A 25,612-nucleotide genomic window follows, 5' to 3' on the forward strand; every position below is an offset into this window, starting at 1 on the left:
TAAGGTTATTTATATATCTTTAATTATCTAAATTGTTGGAAGTTCAGTATCAAATACAAATGATTGCAGAAGAATCCTGGGAAAATTCTCTACTTTATCAATTTTGTAAAAAGTCTTTTCACACTCTCCACTTTTAACAAATCTATATGACTTGACTGGTATTTGTTCTGCCTGCTTTTGTAAGAAACCTGGGAGTATAGAAATTGAAATGACAAAATGAAATGGAGAACTGCAGCCATGGTAATTTAAGGAATACTTTGGGTAATAATAGACTGTTTTCAGACCAATATTAATGTACATTTTGCCAGAACAGGTTGCCCTTGACCTGTTACATTTTTAAATAAGGCAGGAGCACAGAGCCACCTCAGCTAGAAGCCCTGAAACAGCAAGGAGGCCAGCAGCCTGACAAAGCTATACTGAGAGTGACTGGACAGTATGGCTTCACTGTAATTGCACACGGGTATATAGATAGCATCATAAGCCTCTCAGCTGTTATCCATATTGACAACTATCAGCCAGAACAATGCCTTGTAACAAATACAGCTCTAATGATCATATTCTCTTTTACAGCTATCATGCCCTGTAAATTACATTATTGTGTTACAATCTCCCCATACTTTATTTTAAAATCTTTTATCTCTGTGTTAACTTGTAAAGTGCTGATTTTACATCTGCAAATCTGTAGTACTCTCAGAAATCAAAATGACAGGATATCCTAACCTTAGCCTCAAGAGGCAACTTCCACAAGTTTTATATTTCAAAGTACCCCTAAGTGTTACGCAAGATTGTGAAAATTTCAGAGGATCTGAAATTACACGTATACCTAGCAGGCGCCACTAATCTTTTCCGATAGCCTGAGAAGGGTGAATAAATTCAAAGTGGGATGTTAGCATGCTTCTTCCAAGGGTTGGATTGCTTCTTGCTTGCCAGCACTTCTAAATCACGGCAGATGCGAAGGCGAGTAGTGGAGGGCTGGATAATGTCATCAACAAAACCTGTTAAACACATTAAGATGAAATTATTAGTGAGGAAATACTGGTGTGGTTGAACATGTTGGGACAGCTCCAAGTGTTGGAAATAATTATCCAGGACTAGCAACCAAATTTAGATGCAGTGCACATTAGGTCTCTGATTACGCCAAAGTTATTATTTATTGTGAACTGTCCTAAAAGAAGTGAGGAACAGCTAAAATGCATTCTGTTTTTTTTATTAAGGTAGCTATGATCCCTTTATAATTAGCGAAGGGGAGGTAGAGTCATGGTTATTGAAATATGAATATGGAATTCCAGTGTTAAAACATATGTACATAACGACATGTGAAAGAACATTTTGTCCCATTTAATTTTTATGGTATGTCAACTTCTAAATACAATCTGAAACACTTTAGAACATGCTATTTAGCATACAATGATGGCATCACTCTATAGTCACTGGAATAAATCTTGAGGTCTTAGACAAGCTCTCTGAAGGCCTAGGTGTATCACTTTAAAGCAAAGCTTCTGGGTATTATTTTACCACTCTACCCAGTTAATGGTGACATCTACCTCCAACAGAAGTTTTCCACTGGGAGAATAGCTTGTTGCCATGCTTCTACCAACTGAGTGTACCTGTTGTCTGTATTTATTTACAGTGATTCTATCCTGCCATCTGCCTGGTCAGGGCCACAATTATTTATTTATTTATTTATTTATTTATTTATTTATTTATTTATTTTAATGAACAGATAAAATGTTTAAATAAGAGGGCAGCAAATTAAAACACACAGCAGGCAGGAATTACTGAGGGAATGCATCAGGAAACAAATCTAAACCCCACTGGTGGATGACCACAATAGAGACAAATGTCCATGGGGAAAGTGTCCCGTAGTTTTGGTGAAAATGCCTTCTCTCAGTCGTAAGGGGTACACATTTGACTGAAACTACCGCAGCTCTACCAGAACATAAATGCACAAGGTGAAAAAGGCAAAAGGAGGAACTCCAAACTCTTCATTTGCCACATTCAGAACACCTTCACAGTACAAACCGAAAACCCATTACACATAGATATTGCAGTGCAACTTAGTACCATCAAGCAGGCAGTCCCATTCACCCTGGTACGGATACTCTGATAAGATCTGCTGATCTAACCCTTCCCCCCTCCCCCACTTACTTGAGTTCACCCAGCAGCAAAAAGCCGCCTGCTGAAAAAGTATCCTGGTGGGAACTACACCTCCCAGGAGACCTTGCGGGGGGGGGGGGGAGTATAGTTCCCACCTGGGAAGTGGGGGGTATGGGAAGTGGAGGGCTGGAGGGCAGGGTGCAGTGGGGGATGGGACCCAGGCACCATTTTGCCCCGGGCGCCATTTTCCTCCCCAACGCCACTGTATTGCCCACATTTCTTCTCCTAAATAATGTAATTCTTCATATAAATGCTGAGACTTAACAAAGCAGAAAATAGACATCCACCATCTTTGGATGACCAGCCCCATTAAGAAAAAGTAACTTCAGTTAAATATGTATGGGTGAAGAAGAATAAAAATTCCAGAAGTGTCTCTGGATTAAACAATGCTAGGCATTCTAGTTTAGCTCTACAATTGAAGATATGTCTGTGGTAAATCTTCTATGGCAACCTGTATGTTTTTCAGTTCCTTCCTAATAAAATTGACAGAGCTTTTCAAATTGTGAAAATCTGTGCCTCCTGCTTTTGAAGAAGTCACATAAAGAATATAGAAAGAATACAGAAATAGCATAGACTACATAGAAACCAAAGAGAAGTGGTCGATAAAAGGCTCTGATTTGTAGAAACTTGAGACAATCATACCTTTGGTTGCTGCAGGGAAAGGATTTGCAAACTTTTCCACATATTCTGTTTCAGCATTTTTCTCCTTTCCTCTGAAAATGATCTGGACAGCTCCCTGAAAAAGTAAGCACGTGTATATTAAAAAACTGAAATATCATTGAAAGCTTGAGAATATGGTTTAACTTATTGTGTCTGAAGTAGAAACTGAATGAAAAGTGACCAAAGCAGGAAAAAATGCTCCGTTGTGATTACTGGGTACTCAAAGTGAATGCTGCCTCCACTTACCTTGGCCCCCATCACTGCTACCTCTGCTGTTGGCCAGGCATAATTTGCATCTCCTCTTAAGTGCTTTGAACTCATCACATCATAGGCCCCACCGTAAGCCTGCAAAAGGAAACAGCAATAGCAGCCAATCAGGATTTTGTGTGTTTCTATCCTATCACTGTTAAAAAAAGGAACAAGTCCCAGGGCATCAATTTGAAATACTCTGCAGTATAATTCCTTTTTATTTATAATCTGATTTCACCATCTTCTCAATATGCATTCACCTTTTCAAGTTCAACTAGTCAATGTAAAGTGATTCCTGCCTTCATACACTGAAGGCACAATGGGAAGCTCCTAAAATATGTTTTATAATACCTTACAGCATTTTGTTTTCAAAGCTGCGAGATGCAGTTATTAAATTATGGAAATATTTACTGATCTTGTAAAGCTAGAGAACAAATCATTTAATAGTTTTTGAATTAAGCCAAGTGTAATGGCTAACTCTATCTCTATAAAACATTCTAAGATTTAATGTAATAATTTCAAAGTATTTTTTCACTGCCAGACCAGCAATTTATAGTCCACAGCTGTTTCAACTGAAAAAGTGCAAGATTCCCCAAGAGACCAACTGAAATCCCTTTTATCATATACAGTGAGTGTGTATATACAAACACACACATGAGACAACCATCTGTTGCAGTGTTCTAAGGTGAAGAAATCACCCCAGAGAACAAAGAGATTGGTCTATCTCTGTAACTTTACACCACGATTGGGAATTGCTGGGGGTTGGTGGGGTTGATATTTACTCAAGGATGAGGAAATCTGAGTCACTACTTAGGTAGAACTATATAAATAAGAGGGCAGCAAATTAAAACACACAGTAGGCAGGAAGAAATTATATAAATTATTGGGGGAGACCCTACCCACTCCCAATTCTGGTTCCTCTGCTCTTTCCTACATTTTTATGCAGTTAAAAATAAATGCCAGAATCCTTTCTTGCAGTCTTTTTTTTGGATAGGAAGGGAACAAGGCTTTTTCTTCTAATGCTGGCAAGGTGCCCAACAGCCAACTGCCAGGGAAGACAAAACCAGCTGTCATCAAGGCCCAAACGAGATCCAGCTCCTCGGCCCATCCCCCCTGCCAGCCCTTCTCTCCTCTTTGAGACATCAATATGTTTAATACACAACACAGTAGAGTAATTTTAGATTTTTGTAGGTTACTTTGAGAAGATTTGAAACCACCAAAAAAAAGGTTGGTAAATGCTCAAAAGCAACTGCTCTCATAGTCTATGGCCACCCAGCCCTGAAGTACTGTGTTTAAGTAGTGGGCCATTAAATGCTGTCTACAACAGCACAAAAGGGCTGCTGGGTGCACAAAGGGCTATATTAAGACAGAAAGCAAACAAGTATAACTTGTAAGTAAAGATGCTGATTAGGTCAGCAGAACCAGAGCAGGCAAATTTCAAATCGTTCTTGAATGACTTTACCTTTCGTGTTATAATGGTAATTTTTGGCACTGTTGCTTCTGCAAAAGCAAAGAGGAGTTTTGCCCCATGCCGTATGATTCCACCATATTCTTGAGCTGTGCCTGGATACAACAAAAACACAACAACCCTTACAATTGCTTCCTCCAGGAAAAGATATTTAATAGGAAACTTTATACAGCAATTCTCAATAATAGAAGTTAATGTCAAAACACTTATCTGAGCAATAAAAGCAGGAGTGGAATTTATGATTGAGCCAGATATCTGTAACAAGAAAGATAACCAAATCTGGCTCGTACCCTATGCCTTTCTTCTGCTTGTACAGTGCCCTTTTCCATTCTGGTGGTCATCCTCCACTGTAGAATACATTCCTCTAGTAGATACACTTACTCACACAAACTAATATCTTCCAATGAGACAGAAAGTACCATACCATTTGTATGTCACTTGGTTTGACTGAAAGCATTCTAGGAGACCATTTTTTAACCTACAAGGATATATATTATTCTATTTTTCAGTAGTCTGGGATTAAATGGTCTAGAAAACCTTCCAAGTATGTTAGGCTTTGGTAAAGCAGCACATATGTGGTTATCACAGGCAATCAATAACTGTTTAAGGCAGGGATTCCTGATGTGGCACCTACTTCTTTCTTACCTAAATAATCTCTTCCCCAATACAAAGAGCCAGTCCTAATTTCCTCTACCTAGTTTAAGCAGACGCTGCTTCAGAAGAGCTCAAGAGGCACTACCTTTGTCTTTAAGGAGCACCCATTCAAAAGCAACTGTCTCTAGGATGACACCTGGTGTAGAACATCCCAACATATCATGAGTGGCCCCAGATCTCACGGTAGCCATTTTGTGGTTGGCTGCACCCACCACTCCATTTAGTGGTGATGCTTGCTGTTCTCAAAGTTCCACAAGTGCCCATAGACTCAAAAAACCCTAGTCTAACAGAGGTAAAGGGCTAACAAAATGGTCAAGATGCAACTAGAACAAAGATATACACACAACCTCCATAATGCTACCATGTTCTATGACAGGCAAAGCTATGAAAGCTGTACACATGGCTTTAATTTTTCACTCCCAGTGCTGAATAAGAACAGCACCTATGCAGGTTTCATAGCCATATACAAATCAAAGGATTATTAATTCCTGATTAAAAACTTTTATGAAGCTAATTCATTGCTTGTGAATTAACAGTGAATAATCAGTCAAATCCTTTTACTCCACAGCATTAATTCTACCAAGGAATACATTAACTTTGTATGAATAAACACCTGTTGCTGCAAAAAACAAACTCTCAAAAGCTTATAGAATAATAAAGGCATCAGTCTTTAAAGGCACCACAAACTCTCTTGTTCTTTTGTGTATGAATAGTAATTTTATTACAATAACAGTTAAATGTGTCTGTTGTGTACTACATAAAGTAACAAGAAGTATGCTCCATAAAGAACAGCTCCTTCCACTACTAAAACGCTGGCTCTGCCAGTCTCCTCGCAAGAAAAGGCAAAATCCAGCGCCTTCTATGCAGGATCTGCCACAAAACCTTCTATGTTTTGGGCCCTAAATCCACCTGGTTGGGCCCTAAATCCACCTTGGGCCCTGCCTAACTCCTCCCCCTCCTTTTCTTTTTTGGCCTTTAGATCGGGCGCCTGTGTATATGTGTATATGTGTTTTACACAATCTTGTTATTTTAATTTATTTATTGTTATTAACTGCTGATTTTAATGGGTTAATTTTATATTGTATCAATTGCTGTGGGAAACAGCCATGTTGTGAGCTGCCTCGAGCCCTTCGGGGATGAGGCGGCCTATAAATTTAATAAATAATAATAATAATAAGGCAACATATAAGAAGGATCATGTTCTCCCTTCCGTTTCTATAGCCAGAATGCAAAATGCTTGATGTTAACCAAAAGGCCCTAAAGAAGCTTGGGGCTGGGGTACCTAAAGGACCACCTTCTCCCACACTGTCCAGCCTGCCAGTTGATTGTCTTCAACCAGGGAGCAGCAGTGGCGTAATGGTTAAAAGCAGGTGTACTCTAATCTGGAGGAACCGGGTTTGATTCCCCGCTCTGCCACTTGAGCTGTGGAGGCTTATCTGGGGAATTCAGATTAGCCTGTACGCTCCAACACATGCCAGCTGGGTGACCTTGGGCTAGTCACAGTTCTTCTGCGCTCTCTCAGCCCCACCCACTTCACAGGGTGTTTGTTGTGAGGGGGGGAGGGAAAGGAGTTTGTAGGTCCCTTTGAGTCTCCTATTCAAGAGAAAGAGAGGATATAAATCCAACTTTTCTTCTTCTTCCCAAGCTCTGCTCTCTACAACCCTCACCAGTAGAGGTGGTGGTGGTGGTGGTGGTGGTGGTGGTGGTGGTGGTTGTTATTAATTTGATTTATAGGCCGTTTCACCCCCAAAGGGCTCGAGTTAGGTGGTGGATAGGTGGATGATGACCAGATAGGGCTTCGGCTGCTTAATTTCAGGTGTTTCGTTCAATATTGATAATTCTTATATTGCTATTTTCATGATGTTATAGTGTGCATCTTTAAAAAAAACTTTGAGTCACATTTTGCAGGTCCCTGAAGAGGTGGTATGAAAATTTTCCAAATAAATAAAATCTATCAAGGAAAACATACCTGGTAAAAATCCAGGCACATCCACAAAAGTTATCAGAGGTATGTTGAAAGCATCACAAAATCGGACAAAACGAGCTCCCTTCACAGAAGAATTTATATCCAGGCAGCCTAATTTTAAAAAATAGATATATAATACTATTTAGGACACATCAATTGCCTCACACACAAATACACACATCAGTTACACTAATTTTTCAGTCAAAGAAGGAGGGTGTTCTTGAGAGATGCAAAGGTATAAACACCAGGGATTAATTTCCAGCTTTCTGTCTCCCATGCTGACAGGCACCCTTCTTCTCCAGTTCTTATTCCCTCAGACCTGCATTCCTAACTATCATTACGGTGTTCACAGTCTAGGTTCTTCAGACCTGTCTTTCAATTTCCATTTTCAGTGTTTCTCCTTTTCTGTCTCATTGAGTATTTTCAATTAAATTAATGCAGAGCTTACTGCTTAAGTCAAGGTGATGTGGAAGAACTGCTCCTCTGAAGAAGCCTTTGACAGGACCAGAGAATCCTGCAAAGATTACCTACACTGTATCTTCCCCAATCCCAGACAGGAGAGCCCTGCAATTTCAACAGCTGACCAATACAACTCCAAGGTGGAACCACAGAGGGCAATTCACCCGCATCAGACTCTGAGGTAGAGGAGAAGTCTGGCACCATTTTGGACCAAACAACTAAGGCTCAAGAAATTAGCACTGAGCAAGCAGCACCAGTAGACCTGGGTGGGCAAGTAACTTAATTGGCTTAAACTCTTCCAAATCCCTCCCCACCCTCAAATGCCCACTCAAAGCAAAGCCTTCTAAGACGTGACTGACCATAAAGGAATGGCTAAAATGTGTATCACAAGAAAGCACTAGCTCTGTTTCACTAAAACAAGATAAGGCCCAAACGCCCTCTGGTAAGAGTATCAATTCAGGGGAGACAAAAATCCCATGCAGCATTCACCCATCAAGAGTCAGTCAGGCAGCTTATTTTTTTCAAGTAGCATAAGGTAACCAGAATAATTCAAGTTACTCTGACCACTAAAACAGACAGCAAGAAGGTTCTAACTCCCAAATGATGCCAAGACCCAAAGAAGCACACATAATTGAGTCAGAAGACTGAGCATCCATCAAAGTGGAAGAAGAGAGCTCTTTGATGAGATACCGTGTTTCCCAGAATATAAGACAGTGTCTTATATTAATTTTTGCTCCCAAAGATGTGCTATGTCTTATTTTCAGGGGATGTCTTATTTTTCTGTGTTCTGTTCGTCGGGCATGCTTCCAAACAAAAACTTTGCTACGTCTTACTTTCGGGGGATGCCTTATATTTCGCACTTCAGCAAAACCTCTACTATGTCTTATTTTTAGGGGATGTCTTATATTCGGGGAAACGGTACCAGTGCAAGTGTATAAACTATACAACTGTTTCCTCAAGAGGACCCCTCTCTTAGTTGTGAGGGTGATGGAAGTCTTGCTGCTGTTAGATAACAAAGAGAATGTTTCTGAGATGGGAGTGCAGATTGGCCATGGGTGGGGGTAGTCACGTAATAGCCAAACCTCTCCTGTGTTGATCCTCACTCCTGACTTAGCAGATCTGCTGAGTTAAGTTTTAATAACCAGCTAGTGAATAATATGCCCCTAACCTGGATTCAGACCACTATTTTAAGGACCACTTTTTTTTCACAACATGATAGGGATTCAGTAAAAGGCCAGAATGAAAAATAGAGATGGAATGTAGCTAAATAGACAGATAGAATTTATTAATAGGAGTCTAAGTACAAGCATATGGTCAAAGTATAATTAAAATATGTCACAGTACAAAAACCGGAGCCACCTGTACCCAGTCCCACAATATAGACAATTTTTAAAGCTGTGTATATCTCACTAAAAGTTGAAAAGAAAAAGGGAGAAGTGGAGGGTCAGCAAGAACCACTGAGAATGTTAAGAAAATACGCTCAGATATTGCAATTAGGAACTGACATTTTCCAGCTTGTTTTTTCCACTATGAAAATTTTTAATAAATTCACCCTGTCCTTACCTGATGCCACTCTAGGTTGGTTGCCAACTATGCCAACAGTTCTTCCATTCATTCTTGCAAAGCCAACTATGATGTTCTTGGCATAGGAGGGCATGATCTCAAAGAATTCTCCCTCATCAACAATCTGCACAAACGAAATTCAGACAGCTTATCGGTATCATGCGAAGTAGATTTAGCATTAAAGATAGCTGAAGGGGATTTCAAGAGATTTACTAGTAGTAGGACAAACCTGTCCGATGAGGGTTTTATGCACAATTAGAAAGATTTAAAGTAGATAAGAGAACACACAGCTTTGAAGATCCCAAGACTGAATCTGAAATAACTATGTAAGAATGATGAGCATGTTATTGCCAAAATGACTTCTGTTGATATCATACACTTACAACTGAGAGCAGCAAAGAGAATGCATAACCCGTTTTTGATATGGAATTACACTTCACCTAATTCATCCATTTTGAATTGGCTTGCATCCACCATACCATGAATAATGCAAAGTCAATAAGAAGTTTCCATTTCCCCTCTTCTTGCTGCAACCCACTGAGCACTCTAAAGTTCTGCCTCTTGCAGGAAGGAGAAGCTCATGTGCAGAATGAGGGAACAAAATGGAGGTCAACATTGGAAAAATAATCTCAACAAAGTGCCCTTCAACCAGCAGAAAATGACTATAGGACCGTGGTGGCAAACCTTTGGCACTCCAGATGTTATGGACTACAATTCCCATCAGCCTCTGCCAGCATGGCCAATTGAACTCCAATTGGCCATGCTGGCAGAGGCTGATGGGAATTGTAGTCCATACCATCTGGAGTGCCAAAGGTTCGCCACCGCTGCTATAGGATATACAACATGACTTTTACCACATAACAAGCAACAAGCAATTGATAATAAACAGCAGTTTAGCAACCTGCAAACCAACAGAAGTTTATGAAACTGCATCAAAATCCTGATGCAATAAACATTAATGCAGTGTATATAAATGCAAAGTCTATATATCCCATCACTAGTAATACCTGGGTGTGGAGCTTACCGCTTGTACAATATCCACCATGTCATAAGCTTTAGTAGATTCCATTGGAACAATCGCATCCAACTCAGGAACCAATCGGTTGCTTTAAGCAAGTGGAATCAAAAGAACAAAAAATACTTATAATCAACATTCAAAAAAGGAAAATATTCCAATAAGAGGTGACCCTTTTTCTTAATCCAAGACAATTTGATTGAAAACCAGGATCTTGAGTCAGCCTACCAATGAATCTGAGGGATCATCTTTAGCATACTGCATTTTCAGACTTTACAGAACAGCTTTTTTCCCTCCACTACCAGCAAAACCAGTAATAGCTAAGTTGTACCAATGACAGGCGAGACTAGAAAAGGAAATTCAGATATCAATGAAGTCTCAACAGTACACAGCAGCAGAACTGCATCAGTATAAAATTATTCCAGTTCGTTTTCTACTTCTCACATCTGAGCAAGCATTTCTCTGGAGGAAAACAGCTTGGGAAATTCTCTGATAGGTTGCTTATCTTCCAAAACAATTAAGCAATGCCCAGTTTTTTTTCCTTCCCTAGAGATATATCCCCTGGAGTATTTGACAAGATAAACCTCCATCTAGGGACTTCTACTACTGCAGAAGGTGGGCTGGCTATCTCCCAGGGCACAGTCTGATTCTACATGCACCTAACTTTTGTAAAACTCTACCTGCTTACCAAGAGTCATGGCATTCACGGACTGGAGCTGGATCTTTGTTACTAAGAGGTAGATAATTAAAAAACTCTCTGAGATTGAGTAAAGCATCTATGTCATTCTCAAAGGCACGGTGTGCAACGCCTGCAGAGAACAAAACAAAAGCAATCTGACTTTGCAAGGACTCTACTGAGAGATCATGAATACATAGCAAGATATGCATTACCTACAGCATCATAGTAAACAAAGACCATATGCAGCTATATTCTCAAGCCATACTAGCTAACATATTTTTAATGCATAGAAAGCAAAGTACAGGACATCTCTTTGTAATAAGACAGATACTTCTTGTTACACCTGTAAACAAATTATACAAAATAAATGTTGTAGTAACTGAATCATTAAAGGATATGGGGTTGGGTGTCATCTAAGCTCCATGTATGGAAACATGACTTCCCTTCTTCCACTTCAGCCCAAAAGACCCACCAAATTGTTGCTGGAAGACAGGGGACCCCCAGGAGCAGCAAGAAAGTGCAAGTTAGAGGGCTGCCATGCAGGGAGAGAATTGGGGATCTTTTTTCATGAGATTCTTCATACTAAATACATTTCAGTCACATCTCAATGAAATTGCAAAACAGGAGCAAACGGCAATTCAGCCATTTCGCCATTTCTAACCTGACACGGATGTATGTGTTTTTGCACCTCCCAGTTGCTCCTGAGTAACATCTTCATTGGTTACTGATTTGACTACATCAGGACCAGTTATGAACAGGTAAGACGTATCCTGAAAAAAACCAAAATGCAAAGTGTGAGGTTCAGGATGCAAGAATCAGGTTCTTCAGTTCTTAAACGTTTGCAAAACAGAAATACTTAAAAAAAGGTTTCTCTGTTTTTTAGACAATTATTTTTACCATTGGACATAATCAAAAGATCTGAACGTGAACAGCTAACTATTATATTCTGAAATATCAATACATTCAAAACCTTGACTGGTATGCTTTTCTTTCACCCTAGACTTATAAGGGACCAAAGTGGCGCCACTTCTAGATGCTGGCAAAAAAACAACAACAATGCAAGCATTCTAATAAAACCAACCCTCAGATTGTGGGGGGGACGGGACTGTCCTTCTCTTTATGACAGAACACACAGAAGGTAATACAAAGGCAGAAAACAAATAACACAACAGGAAAATGTAGGTTTTGTACAATGGAAGAATGCCAGAGAAATCATTAGCTGGGACAAATCAGATAGTTGATCAACAGCAATAGTCCTCTCTTTATGGCATGCTTACATTTGCTTCCTAAACCCATGACCCCATGCTATCCCACCAAAACATATTCAGGCCCCTGATGTTTGATGAAACTTCAAAGGCAACAATGACTAAATCCTTACCTTTACCATGAATGTGAAATCTGTTAAAGCAGGAGAATAGACAGCACCTCCTGCACAAGGGCCCATGATAAGAGAAATCTGCGGAACTACCCCAGAACATAAAACGTTTCTCTGCAAAAGGAAACAAACACCTTTCCTTTATACACTTCCTCAACCAAAGATCCCAAAGCAAGTTCTGTAATATGATAACCACACTCCTGTTAAGGTTTTGCTATGTAAGTGTTCACTATGAACAAGGAAAACATATTTTAGAAACTCCGCAGCCAAAAAATGGATCTGCTCTAGTTTTTTTGAACTACATGAAGTTGCCTTTCACAGAATCAGACCACTGGTTCAATCATCAAGGTCAGCACCATCTGTCCTGACAGGCAGCAGCTCTCCACGGTCTCAGGCAAAGCTCTTTCACATCATTCGCTACCTGACCCATTTAAGTGGAGATGCCAAGGACTGAATCTCAGACTGCCTGCTTGCAAAGCAGATGTTAAACTCCTGAGCCACCAATACCTCCAATTTCACTGATCCACTAACTAGGACCCAAAGGGCCCTTCCACAAGCAGCATCTGCACAAGGAGAGATCTGAAGGGGGTTTTTTTTTTGGGGGGGGGGTGTCCACTTAAGCAGCAGCTATATATGCAGCAGCTCACACTGTTCCCAAAGTTCCCCCCAACCTCAACAGAACCTTTCTCACTTGGGCCATTTCCACACGGCCACGCTGGGGGTTGGGTCGGCGTACATGACGCCGCCCCACCCCCCCCCCCCCCCCCGGGACTGTTTGCACGAACGGTCCCGGAAACTACCGGGAAGATGGCACAGGAGGCTGTATAAGGTAGGAGACGTCAGGAAAGATTTATTCTGCCAGCAGAGCTCTCTTCATGCTTCTTTGGAACCAGTTCCAAGATCCCAAATTCCCATCTCCTGCCTTACCAAATTAACCAGACAATGAATGGTGTGCATCAGAAATAGAAGACGTGAATCTGAGATTACACTCAGCAGCCTCTATACCAAACCACATGTTGAATATCTGTAGCAGCCACTGCTTCTGACAACTGGTACACACAGATGAAGTTCAAAAACCTTGAAAGTGTAGCTTTCAAGCAAGGAAAGAGATAATGCCTTAATGTTCATTCAACCACCTAAAATGAATGGGGATTCCTTCTTTCTGCCACAATGTCTGCAACAGCTCCCTCCTTGCCAAGGGTGGGTTGAAAAATGACACCAATTATGCGCTATAACGGCCAGAAAAATACTCACCTAATGCTACTACTAAACCATTTTTCAGGAGGAATGGACAAGAATGGCCCTAGTAGGTCTGTATTGGGATAGGGTGCAGTGCCCTGGTTCAAGGCATTCATTCAGTGGCAGAACTCCTGCTTTGTGTGAAGCAGGTACCAAAGTATCTTCAGTCAAATCAGATGTTTGATCTATTTATTTATTTATGTATGATTTGCCTTTCTCACTTGGACTCAAGGTGGGTTACACAGAGTCAATACAATTGACAGATGGGACACTCAATAAAAAATATAATAGAATACAACCAGATGCCTAAAAGCAGAACTGAAACACAGCTTCAGTATTAACATGACACATTAAATTATGCAAAATTCCATAGTAGGATCAACAAGCTACAGCTCCCTCCGGAGACCCTCGTATCTGTGGAACCGCCTCACCCCATATTGCCCGCAGAGGACGCTCAGATCCTCCGATAAAAACCTTCTGGAAGTCCCAGGCCCCAGGGATGTGTGATTGGCCTTGAGCGGAGCCAGGGCTTTTTCTGACCTGGCTCTAGCCTGGTGGAACACTCTGTCTGTGGACACCACGGACCTGTAAGGTAGGAGGGGCTGTGAGAGTTCTTAGAGATCTGGGATTAGCCCAGAGTCACCCAGTAGGCTTCATGTGTAGGAATGGGGAAACAAATCCAGTTCACCAGATAAGAGTCCGCTGCTCTCAACCACTACACCACGCTGGCTCTCTTACCTTTTGTAAGTGCTGCACCAGATCACAAATTATAATCAGAGAAACTGGAAAAGGGAAGCTGAGACTAAAATCTGAGAGCTGCTATGGCTTTGAGAATTCACAACCACAGTGGAAATATGACAGACTAACCTTCCTCTCCTCACTTACAGATCCTGTATTGGGGGTGGGGGGAGATATGCATTTTGTCCCCGAATGAGAAGATCAGTATCTCTGACCCTGAAGTGGCAAAAGAGGAAATGCAGAAACCATCATGCTTCCTCTGTAGTTGTCTCTTCAGATTGTTTTTAGCAGCCTACCTAGTTTTAATTTAGTTATACATTTGTAGGTGCAAGGATCATCCTGCTTACCTGTTAGGCTTCTTACCAAAAAAATATCAGCATAACCAGCCAGTGACTCTACCCCTTCTTGGATACGGGCCCCTCCTGAATCGTTCAGTCCAATCACAGGAGCACCAACCATAACAGCCTGATCCATGATCTGGGCCAACAGAAACTTAAGATTAGTCAGTAATTTACTGCCATAATTCAAACACATAAAGCAGCCCATTGCTGGCTTACTCAAATGTTCACTCAGACTTTTAAGAGCAGATGAAATACTTAACTAACAATATCAATTTCCTGCTATGGCCTCTACTGATAAACTATTAGTTCACAACCCCTGCCCTTTCATCCAACTTATTTATACTTGTTCACTGCAATTATGGGAAAAAATGTTTTAAAACAGCTGCTGCTGGTCAACAAAGTTGGATAATGAAACAAACAAAGAGATACTAACAGTTAGCAATTTAAATTAAAACATTTTTAATTACTCAAGATAACCCTCAGAAAGGACTATTAATAGTAATAAAACAGTATATTTCATAAAACTTAGCTATGGTACTTTCCAAAAAGATGCATTTTTGCTAAGCTGTGTGTGTGTATGTGTTAAGTGCTGTTAAATTGCTTCTCACTGATGGTGAACCTATGAATCAATGTCCTCCAAAATGTCCTATCATTAACAGCCTTGCTCAGGGTTGGCCAACTGTAGCTTCCTTTATAGAGTCAAGCCATCTCATGTTGTGTCTTCATATTTTCCTGCTGCCTTCAACCTGTCCTTTCCAGTGGCATGAGTCCAATTCCAATGAAAGTCAGTTTCAGGTAGCCGGCTCAGGATTGACTCAGCCTTCCATCCTTCCGAGGTCAGTAAATTGAGTAGACAGCTTGGGGGGGGGGGGGGGGGTAAAGTGTAGACAACTGGGGAAGGCAATGACAGAGCACACCATAAACATAGCCTGCCTAGTAAATGTTGTGATGTGACATCACTGCACGGTAAACAATGGCCTGGTCCTTTTTATCTTGTCTTCTCATCATGTGATCAAAGAATGACAGTCTCAGTTATTTTAGCTGCTAGGGACAGTTCAGGACTGATTTGATCTAGAACACAGCTAAGACCTCATATATACCACTGCAAATCTGTTGATTAATATGGTACTGTAGGCTTTAAATGTCCAGTATTTTTATTCTATGAAAATCATAGCTTCTGGAATAACAAATGGACATCAAATCATTAAGGAAGAAAAATGCAATATTTAGGAAGAGGGAATTTAGTAGCAATGGGATAAAAGTCAGGGAATACGAGAGGGCTAGAATGGATGGATTGAACGAGAAGCAAGTTTTTAGTGTAGGGAAATAAAACATCTCATAAGTGAACAGGATGGTTTGGGAGGAGAAATGTTCAATACGTTTTTAAAGGAAATCTGCCTCATAAGAAAGTGTGTCGGTTGCTGATTTCCTTGCAGCACGGATTCTCATGAACCAGGAGCTATTTTCAAGCTGTGTGACCAGTGTTCAGTCTCTGCATTTTGCCACTTCCCTGCACCCAAAATTTTGTTGCAGTTACCTTCTACAATGCCTACCTTGCAAACCTTTTGAGCGTGAGCTCCAGACAAACTGCCTCCAAACACAGTGAAATCCTGAAGGGACAAAAACTGTGTTAAAGTCAAATATAAAATGCCAAAAATTCATGCTGAAACTTGTTTCTTCTTTGTTTCTCAACAATAGCTGAAATCTGGGAGAGAAAAACTTGTTACTCTTTAGCACTTCAATATCCTTGATTTTAAAGAAACCGTGAACAGCCTGAAAATTTTTGACACAATCGTCCATAATATTAAAAAGTATGATAAAGCCCTCCAGGAACCCAGTCATGTATGTGTGTGAAGGGATGGGCATAGGGCTCAATATTTATTTATTTAAAATATTGATATCTCATGTCGTCAACTCAGTGTGCACCTGAGATAGCTAACAAAAGCAAATTATTCATAAGAATGTACAAATGTTTAAAACTAAACACATAAGTGCCACAAACAAAAAACTACGTAACTAAACAGGGGATGCTTAAAAATCAAGTTAACAACGTATTATAAATGCCAGTTACCAACAAAGAAGGAAACTAAACAAAAAACAGCACATTCTCTCAGCATGGAGGGTTAGTAAACTGCAAGACAGCAGGGTTCAATAAACTGGTCTGTTCCTAGGGTTGCCAACTAGCCTGGAGAAAAAAAATCCTGCCCCTTTAATAGAGGTTATGCTATTAACCTCCAAGCATAAAAAGCTTCAACCCCTGTCTCCCATACATTCAGTCTCTATTAAAGGGACATTTCTTCAGGCTAGCTGACAGCCGTGCTCGTACCCTGCCATCCATTTCCCCTGTTCTATTTTGCCCTCCCTTTCTGTTTGTATCTGCTAAATTCTGGGGTAAAATTTTAGGGGCTGCAATGAGTCAGGGATAGTGACTAAGTTCGATTCCATGGACTTCATGCCCCTTAAGGTTTGATGTTCCAGAGTGGGATGCAGAGTGGGTTGCAGTCATTATATCAGCATATGATTAAACAACCACGATTAATACTAATTTGTATTCATTTCATTAGATTGCAGTCTATTAGAAGTCATACTACCTCTAGAAATGTCTTTCTTTGACACGAGAAAGAGAACTGCTTTGACAGATAAGAAATCTGCACCTCCACCTTAGGTTGATCTCTTCTAGTTATGTGTCTCTCATGCTCTCTGACCACGCTTAATTTAATTGGTTAAATATAATTTGAACACAAAACACGGTTAATTGGCAACTCCTATGACACTCTCTTAATGTCACAGGAAATGTATGCCTACAGATCACTAAAGCAGAGTCTGCTAGGTTTTGAAAGACAATTTGCTTTAGCAAATAACATCTGTGTGCCATTAAATTCTGGCATTACTCTGCTCAGGGGACCTTAGCTTCAAATTTTTACAACCTAACTTCGCCTCAATTATGACACGCCTTTATGCTTGCTAGATTAAATGCTCTTCCCTCAGCAGTCCTCTCAGGAAGACATGCAGGAACACCTCATCAAGAAAGACTTTGCCCCTGTGGAAACCAAAGTACTGAATCTATCCCTCATGCTCTTTTTTAGCGTGACTTTTATGTCAATCTACGCGACTCTACTATTAATTCACTCCTTGCCAATTATGGTAATCTCTCAAAGAAAAGACATGCTCATTACTGTTGGCGGATCACTGCCCTTACATTACTGGTTTGTTGTGAAATTCATTTTCAGTGCTATGAGGTTACAAGAGCACCAGTCACCTCATTTCTAATTTTCATTTTGTTTATTTCATTGTATGGTGTAGTTATGTCAATCAAGGTGTCATAATTTAAAATAAATTAATATAAAAGAATGTTATGAAGTTTCAGTGCAAAAGTTCACAATTCAAAAGGCAATACCTGACTGAAGACATAAGCCAGTCTCCCATTGATTCTGCCCTGGCCTGTTACAACACTATCTCCAGGGTACTGCAATAGAGAACAATAGTTCTGTTTAAACCATAAATAAGATTAAACCATGAAATCAAATTCTTACAAATGATCAAAGTACACTTTCACTAACCTGAGGCTTAAACTGTTTTTCCAAGGCAGTGTGTGTCTTTTCAACTATATTTAGCCTGGGTCTTTAGACCAAACTGATTTTGTATTATCAAATTGTAAAAAAGAGAAAAGGAGAAAGTTCATCTCCAGGATGGAAAAAATGTCAACTTATACACAATCTTCCTTAAAATTGAGTATTACAGTCAAAATTCACTGGCCTCTAAACTGTCAAAAGAGCAGAGGACAATTTGTCACTGTATGAAAAAAACAGACTTCCGGTAGCACAGAGATATATCCCCATAAACAGGGAAGTATCTAGGGTGGGGCAAGCAGAGTATGTAAAAGAATCAACTTCGGTTACATAAGTCCAGCAACCATCCCAGATTCAGTTTAATGTTTCTCAACAGCAAACAGTCCCAAGAGAACCTCTGTGTAAGGACCCCCTCAGCTCAAAGCTAAAAAGAAGATAAATCAAGCACCTTGTTTTTTTCAGCCTCCATTCCAAAGTCTGCACATCTATGTTCCACAAACATGTCATACTCTACAAAACTGTCAGGATCCAATAAGAGCAGAATGCGCTCCCTGGCTGTCAGCTTTCCCTGGAAAACAGTAAAGACATAGTTTTGTTATTTATTTACAATATTCTTAATCATTACAGTAAGCCAGAACTGAGCATCATTAAAAATAAATTCCTCAATTTAAGAGAATCACATCCTAAATGTGTCCCAATAAGCAGTGCAAAACTCCATTTTGCCATTATAACTCTTAATTTTAAAAACTTGCTTTTCCCATGCAATTCTTTTCCCTTCTGTGCTAACATACAGCCAAATATTTATTCTCTTGAATATTTTCCCTATAACACAAACCATAGAAGGAAACATAATATAGACAGCCAGCATGGTGTAATGGTATGAGCGCCAGACTACAATATGAGAGACCCAGGTTCTAATCCCTCACTGGTATGGATGACCTTGGACCCCTCATTCTCTCTCAACCTAACCTACCTCACATTATTGTTATGAGAATAAAACAGGGAAAGAAAAATAATGCTGTAAAGCAACTGGGTTCCCACTCAAAATGAAACATGAGGAATAAATATCTAACAAATAAATGCATAAAGTTAACTCAAAGAAGAAAGGAAATAGACCACAAAGATGTTTAGTAGAGGAAGGAGCAAACACAGAGAAAGGATTCTTTCAATTACAATATTAACAGATGGCACTACATGGGCCCACACTGAAAAATATGAGGGAACAGAGTGGATAAAACTGAAGACCTGCAGAGGTAGAAAGAAGAATTCATTTGGAAATCCCAGTCCATCCTTCAGAAGCCTCCCTACCCCCTGGATTCTCTAAACTATGTTTGACAAGGCTGATTTCACTCTCCACCCTTCTTTAACTGATGCTCAGATACTCTCCATATCTTCTGGAACATCCATCTGTTTATAAGAAGTTTTTTTTTTCAAGTTAATTCACAACATCATACCAGAGGAGTCCTACCAATATGTGATGACCCACACCCTAGAGTCAAACTAGAGGTGACAACAGCCTCATGACTACCAGAGGGAAACCACCTCCACTGTAAAGCTTAAAATGGGCAATTTAAAAATACCACAAAAGCCTGAACACTGGGGGGAGGGGGCAGCCAATTCAGCGCTTGAAAAGACATGGGGTGGGGGGAGAGAGAAGAGTGCCTGTTCTTGCCACAAGCCCAATCAAGATCAGGCCCTCACAGCATTCTTAAATCACCCATTTTAGATTTTAAAATAGTGATGGCACATCCACAGCAGACAGGACACAATCGTATCTAATTTTACCCTTATCTGTGGTACCCATGCTGTTCTTGTCATCCAGCCAGTTTACCATCAGACATAGTGTTCTTAACTGATGGGACAAAAATTATATATAAACATATTTGAACACACTGGAAACAGCTAGTTTATTCATAGTAATAACAGATCTTATGAATGTGTTTTTAAAGACAGCTATTGCAAGTGAAATAAAACCCTAAAGCCAGAAGCGACCCCCCCCCCCCAAACCTGTATTCTTAGGAGAGGGTCAGCATTAGAAGGTTATCTACAAGGAAAGAGGTTTTAAAAATTACCATCCAAATGATTTAATCCTTTCACATGTGAACTTCAAATAAATCCTATGACCTTAATGCTGAAGTAATTTATACAAAAACTATACTAAATAATCACTGTGGTTCTCCCTACACATCCTAGATTTAACAACCCTAAGAAAAGAAAATCCATTAAAATATTTGTTTCCCTTTGCCAAATGATCCAAGCACTTAAAATGTGTCATGCATAGCTTGGCTTTACATGAATTGAAGCTCTCTCCAAGTAGACAAGAATCTACTCAAAGAAAGTAGCAATCCCGATACCAGTCGCAAAGAAGCAATGAACAAATGAAACAAATCACATGCCTGTGATTTCACCTTTCACAGACAGAGAAAATGGGTCTCTTCGGGGTTATTTAATGTACAACCTCACAGCCAAGTCTCATTTGTAGTTCAACACTAGCTGAACTCTGTAGAAATACTTCACTTTCAAAATGTCTACTTGCAGAGAACTTAGCAGCTAAAAAATAAGTTATTGCAGGCACATTTGGCACTCAGACAAGACATCCAATAAGTTCATGTTTCTCTTGCAAGTTTCATGACAGCTCAGAGCAGTTCTGCAGGGGTGTTAACAGTGTTGATGTTAACAAAGCAAAGGATGTTTTTCAAACTTTTTGCAGCTGGTTAATGATCCCTGACTCTGTAAATGAGATTAGAGGCAACAATCCCAAAAACTACATTGTGTTATTCAGTAAGTCTGAACTAAAACAAGCAGATCAGAGTTTGGATTCTAAAAACCACCTCGCCATGTCAGACCATGGTCCACTTAACCAACTAAATAGTGCCACGGTAGTCAGCTGTCTCATCATGTTCACAACAATGGCATGATGGTGACAGCCAAACAAAGAGGGCTCAATCGTACTGCTTTGAATGCAGAAGGTCCTAAATTCAATCCACAGTATCTCCAGTTAAAAAGACCCAGCAGTAGTAGTTGATATGGAATACATCTGCCTGAGGACCTGGAGAGATGCTGCAGTAAAGAATAGCCAATGCTGGAGTTGTGAGACAAATGGCTTGTCCAAATATAGGTAAGTTTAATGTGTGGGCAACCACTGTTTATTCTGCTTAGATGTATTCTGTTCATGAACACAAAACTTCTATTTATCTTCCATGGCTAATAACAAATAATCCTCTATGACTTTTTTGCTTATTTGTTAGCCATCCAACTTAAGTGGTCGTCACAACCCAAAAATATAGCTTAGTTGTGTACAGAAACACTTTTTTGTGTCAATTACATTATTTTATCTCCCGATGCAACATTATGTCTCCTTGGGCCCAAGAAGCGCTGCAGACACGGTCATACAATGTGGGGATAGTTAGGGGCCTTTGCCAAACATATTCTTCAGATTCACATTTGAGCATTTTCACATCAGATTTAGGTGAATTTTATTGTCCCTTTTCTGAAACCAAGAAATTCAGTCTCTCAAGAGAACCTCATGACTGCTCTGTCATTTTAAACTAGTATTTTTAAAAGTGGACTAAGTATCCCTTCTTACTAGTGGAAATTTCCAGTGGGAACTTTGAAGGTTCCCATGCTGACAACTCTCTTGTATAGTCTTTAGATTAACCAAAGCAGGCGAAATTCACACTTGTAAAATACAGAGGATCAAATTTTAAAATTCAGCCCCATCTGAATATGCAACAGGTTAGACACGTGTCTTTCAAGTGAACAAGTCTCGACGTATTCCAGGGTTCTGCTCCACGCCCCCCGATATACTTCCCAAGAGCAGAAACCTCTCTCCAGCGCAAGGAGCAGCTTGCGGTCACCACCCAGAGGGTGCAGGGCATGGGCAGCGAGGATGCACGGAATCCCCGAGGGTGCACGAAATGGCCAGCGAGCAACCAGCTGTCTCGCCACGTGTGAGCAGAGCAAAGGAGGAAGAGCAGGGCAAGAGGCCCGACAGAGACGCGCTCGCTCACCCGCCGATGCTGTGCATCTATACGGGCCTGGCCGCCCCCGAGCAGCGCTGCCTGACGCTTCTTCTCGATGCGCTCGGGCACGGAGAGCGCTCGGCCCGCGGGGCTGCTCCTGCTGAAGAAGCGAGAAAGTCTCGGTGTCACCCTACAGAGCCGAAAAGGCAAGATCCCTGCACCCGCCATCACTGGACTGCAAGGACGCATGCGCGCGCGGCCTGGAGGCAAACGCTGTTCCTGCCTGCTCAGCGCCGCCCGGTTTCCCTAGCTACATGAGTCGCCGGGTTTCTGGATGTGTTTTCTTTGTCCTCCCTCCTTGTCCTTTGTCCTGAAGGTCATCCCCTGAAACTGAAGGATGGGAGAGTCAGGACAGGCAAAAATGATGTATTTCTTCACACAGTATTTAGTTAAACTGTGGAACTCGCTGCCACAAGATTTGGTGATAACTACCAAATTAGAAGGCTTTTAAAAGGGAAGTGGACAAATTGATGAAGGATGGGATTGCCAGTAACTACTAGCCATAAGAGATACCTGCTCTCTCCAGCACCTGAGGCAGTATGCCTCTTTATATCAGTAGCTGAGGAGCATGAGCAACAGGATGCTGTTGCAGTCATCCTGCTCATGGGCTTCCTAATAGACAGCCACTGTGTGAACAGAACGCTGGAATAGATGGGCCTTTGGTCTGATCCAGCATGGTTCTGTTTATGTCCTTATGTTCTCACTTCCTGAATTTTTGCCCTCTATCATTCCTGTCCCCTTCTCCTTTCCTCATATCCCCGCCGTAGGGCATTTAGGGCAATTGTGTCAAAAGTCCAGGCCATCTCCCTATTCCAGACAGTGGTGAGGGTCTCAACAGAATAATCAGCAACTGCGGTAGGAAAATCCCCAAGCACTGATAGGAAATTATCATGATTCATCAGGTGTCTAGGGAGGGAGCTGATCTTAACAGGTCCACCACTTGCAGAGGAAGGAGGAAGAAGAAATTGAAACTCTATCAGGTAATCTGTCCATGACAAGGGAGTAAGATTTAACTTCCCACCTCCAGATCAGTCTTACCATCAGTATAATAGACCAGATCCCATGTGTGTTTTGCTAAATGTGTGTGCCGGTAATTACAGCATAAAAAGATTAGATGTCAAACGTGCCCCTCCAGATATTATGGACTACAGTTCCCATCATCCCCTGCCAGCATGATGCTGGCAGGGGCTGATGAGAACTGTAGTCCATAACATCTGGAGGGCCACGAGTTTGACACCTACGCGAATTATTCACCCTAGATTTGAATCATCATTGTCACCATCACCACCACCACCCTCAATATATATATATCTAATTCTCAACTGTGCCCCCATCTGCGGATACCTAAATCTGCAGATTCAGGGCTCACTTACCCCAAACAGTGGCCAGTTCTAGGCTGGGAATTATCTGAAGATTTTGGAGGTAGAGACTGAAGAGGGCAGGGTTTAGGGAGGGGAGGGGAGAGTCCACCCTCCAAATGAACATTTTCTCCAGGTGGACTGATTTGTGTCATCTAGAGATCAGTTGTAATCCGAGGAAATCTCCAGCCACCATCTGGAGATTGGCAGCTCTATTCATCACTGATTTTTTTTTGCTATTTTATTCTGTTTTTTGCATTGATATTTTATTCCTGTTAGCTGCTGTGAGTGTTTTTATGACAGAAAGATATCATATAAGTGGCAAATGAATAAAATAGGTTAACATGTAAAATAAGAACACTGCTTGTGTGCTTAGCCTGACATGTGTATGGCTACCTAATTCCTGTATTGTTTGGAAAATTAGAGGTTTATGCCATGTGGATTCTCTTCAAAATAACACAAAGATGAACATACGTGGAAAGGAACTTTGACATTAAATAATTGTAATCTATATGGAAAAGGTTGAAGAACAGAGAATAATAGCAGATCAAAAGTATAACTTAATTTGTTTATTTATTCAGAAATAAAATGGTGTTGGAGTTTTACTTGGCTATTACTGGGTAAGTCTTTAAAACATCTATTTTACATATCCTAAAAGTTAATATAAGATTGAATAATCTGTCAGTACATTTGTTCACGTATTAGACTGTCAATGAACTACTGCCCACTGTACATGTGATGCAGTGCCATATATTTCTGTCAGACTGGAACAATGAAAATGGGCAATGAGTCATCCCATAGATATTTACTGATTACTTGATAAACAATGAGAATCAGTCAGTTCCTTTATTGTAACTGTGTAATGCTTTTGTTTCTGTCCATTTCGATGTAATAGATTATATATATTAGCATTTAAAATGTCTCACTCAAAATATTGTTCAATCCAGTTTCACAGCTCATGATGGAGGGGTTTCACTTCTCTCTGGTCTATATATCTTCCATAGAGGATGCTGATTAAAAATCTGGCTTCATGACAGTGAACAATGTTCAAGCCACTTATGCCATGAAAATCATTATCATTTGTTTATTCTTTTAAACAGTGCCATTTAAAACATATGCTTCATTGTCAGTCACTAGTAAGAAACAGATTTATTCTACTCCATAATTACTAGTGAAGATACTGTCAAATGCCCTTGAGTTCTACTGAGCATGCTCACTTATTTTAGTCCATTCTCAGCATTTGATTCTTTAGCTGTAGCCTCCCTCCCTCTTCAGAGAGCTTAGCAGAAATAGAACCTGTGTTTATTCTCCTGCATACACACTGAATTGATGTCATTTGGTTCTCTGCTCCTGGCTGCCCAGTACATTTGGATTCACAGGTAGACATCCCCAATTCTTCCTGTTTTCCTCAAATCCAAAAGACAGAAATGGACACACTGCTGGGTGTTGGAGCACAGACTTCCTTCCTTTAACATCTTTCAGCCTTTGGATATTTGTGTGGCATCATTTTACCCAGAATCTTCTAAGCAAAGGTAAAGAAATATATTTCCTCCCTTTTACTTTGGCTGTTTAGTGCTCTGTCTTGCATGATAAAAGAACATCTCAGTTGTCATTGAATGTCTGTTTAAGCTGCCCCATTCATGTCCATTAATGTGCATTTTGCAGATGTGCAGCTTTAAAATAATGGGTTTTTCTGGGGAGGAAATCACAGAGCAATGTTGAAAGTCCCAAATAGATGAAATTGTAGTGACCTCACATCAGGCATTGTAAAACTGATATATATATTTCAAGGAGCACTGCTATCTCCAATCTGCCAAGCATTCATGGTCTTTAATCTTTACATTTGGCATTTACTAGTTCTGATACTGACACAGAGATAAGCAACGCATTCTTATATTCATCAATCCCACTGCTTTAATAATTTATCGCTCCCTATATTTTCATTTTTAAGGCAATGCATCTTATGCTGTGTATTTAAGAACTATACAATCAGAAGGTGGTGAAAGGGGCAGGAAATGACCTGGAAAACAAGTTAATCCTTACTTGCATCATAAGAAAACTATTCAAGCTGACATGTGTCTGTTTTAATTGGCAGTATTG

General features: G+C 40.4%; 2 protein-coding genes across 4 annotated transcripts in view; one reads left to right on the forward strand and one right to left on the reverse strand.

Moving 5' to 3' along the window:
- Positions 1–22,356, reverse strand: PCCB (propionyl-CoA carboxylase subunit beta). Of its 2 annotated transcripts, XM_048505552.1 has the most exons (15): positions 22,143–22,356; positions 18,581–18,700; positions 17,961–18,029; positions 16,117–16,173; positions 14,586–14,699; positions 12,249–12,359; positions 11,532–11,640; positions 10,880–11,000; positions 10,201–10,282; positions 9,177–9,300; positions 7,158–7,265; positions 4,529–4,629; positions 3,064–3,162; positions 2,800–2,893; positions 1–995 (listed from the first exon to the last, which is right to left on the reverse strand). In XM_048505552.1, the coding sequence occupies exons 1-15, from the start codon at positions 22,341–22,343 to the stop codon at positions 874–876; spliced, it is 1,632 nt and encodes a 543-aa protein (XP_048361509.1). In that variant the 5' UTR covers positions 22,344–22,356; the 3' UTR covers positions 1–873. The 2 variants fall into 2 exon arrangements, with proteins under 2 accessions (XP_048361509.1, XP_048361510.1); XM_048505553.1 differs by lacking the exon at positions 17,961–18,029.
- The window catches only part of SLC35G2 (solute carrier family 35 member G2), a 7,623-nt gene continuing 3,213 nt past the window's right edge, over positions 21,203–25,612 (forward strand). The window contains exons 1-3 of one of the 2 annotated variants that reach the window (XM_048505555.1): positions 21,203–21,250; positions 24,094–24,132; positions 24,875–25,044. The gene's annotated coding sequence lies outside the window, so the exon portion shown is untranslated. Of the gene's footprint in view, positions 21,251–24,093; positions 24,133–24,413; positions 25,045–25,612 lie in introns of those variants that run through there. The other variant, XM_048505556.1, reaches the window with a different exon arrangement.

This window comes from Sphaerodactylus townsendi, linkage group LG08 (genome assembly GCF_021028975.2).
Source record: "Sphaerodactylus townsendi isolate TG3544 linkage group LG08, MPM_Stown_v2.3, whole genome shotgun sequence".
NCBI lineage: Eukaryota > Metazoa > Chordata > Lepidosauria > Squamata > Sphaerodactylidae > Sphaerodactylus > Sphaerodactylus townsendi.